General features: G+C 33.8%; 1 protein-coding gene across 1 annotated transcript in view; it reads left to right on the top strand.

The window, feature by feature from the left end:
• The window catches only part of SLC30A5 (solute carrier family 30 (zinc transporter), member 5), a 53,437-nt gene that overhangs the window by 28,768 nt on the left and 23,379 nt on the right, over positions 1 to 1,290 (top strand). The window contains exon 5 of the mRNA XM_006870969.1: positions 418 to 505. Within this exon, the coding sequence (XP_006871031.1) occupies positions 418 to 505 (88 nt within the window). The remainder of the gene's footprint in view (positions 1 to 417; positions 506 to 1,290) is intronic.

Below are 1,290 nucleotides of genomic sequence, written 5' to 3'. Positions count from 1 at the left end.
AAACATGTACAAATCAGTGTGTTTTTGTATATTCACAGTGATTTCATTAATTTTGTAATTGTTATATAGTATTTAATAGAATGGATATACTCTAATCTGTTTACCCATTCTCCTATCAGTGGACATTTAGGCTGTTTGCAGTTTGAGCTACTGAAAACAGTGCTGCTATGAAACAGTTCTCTAAGTGTTTCCTTGAATACAGATACAAGGATTCTGTAGTATTGGATATTGATAGCTTCAATCCTTCTAAGGTAGATAATGCCAAAGTATTTTCCAGAACATTTGTATTGGTTTATTTTTGCCATAATATTTCATGACATCAAAGGAGAATGTTTATTTTCTCTTACTCTAGTTTAATGTATGTTTCACGATAAAGATCAGATCTATTTCATGAATGATACATGTTTTATTTTGTAGGACCTTGCTGCTATTTGAACACAGTGATATTGTTGTTATTTCTCTGCTTAGTGTTTTGTTCACAAGTTCTGGAGGAGGACCTACAAAGGTATGATTTTTCATTATCAGTTTCTTGAAAGTTGAAAGTATATATAAAAAATGCTACTCAAAATAATAAAATATTTTCTTTTACTACTTTATAGAATACAAGGGTTTTTCTGCCATTTAAAAAGTTTTCTTACAAGTGTATATTTTTTCCTGATTTTGAAATGATTATAGATTTCTCCAAAGTTGCAAAAATAGTACAGAGATGTTCAAAAATAGAACAGAGAGATTCATGGGGTCAGTTTCCACCAATGGCAATATTTAAGGTAACTCAAGTACAGTATGAAACCAGGAAACTGACATTAGGACAAGAAGTACAGACCTTGTTCAGTTTTCACTAGTTTTACGTACATGTATTTGCGTGTGTTTGTTTCTGTAGAATTTTTTCACTTATATAGAAGTAGCAACCATCACAACATCAAGGTACGAAACAGAACTCACCCACACAGAGATCCCCCTCATTTTACAACCGCTCTCTTCCTCATGCCTCTAACTTAATACCTGTAAAGCTTTTTTGAAATTACCTGAGAACTTCATTAAGTCTGTTATATATGTTGTTAGGTCCCATCAAGTCGGTACTGACCCATAGCGACCTTATACACAGCAGAACGAGCAAACGTATGAAGACATGTTCACGATCACTAGCCATTAGAGAGATGCAAATCAAAACAACAATGAGATATCATTTCACACCAGCAATAACATCAAAGATCAAAAAAGTAGAGGACAGTAAATGCTGGCGGAGATGTAGAGAGACTGGGACATTCCTGCATTGCTGGTGGGATTGCA

This window comes from Chrysochloris asiatica, unplaced genomic scaffold (genome assembly GCF_000296735.1).
Source record: "Chrysochloris asiatica unplaced genomic scaffold, ChrAsi1.0 scaffold00157, whole genome shotgun sequence".
In the NCBI taxonomy this organism is placed as follows: domain Eukaryota; kingdom Metazoa; phylum Chordata; class Mammalia; order Afrosoricida; family Chrysochloridae; genus Chrysochloris; species Chrysochloris asiatica.
This window is presented reverse-complemented; position numbering and strand designations above follow the sequence as displayed.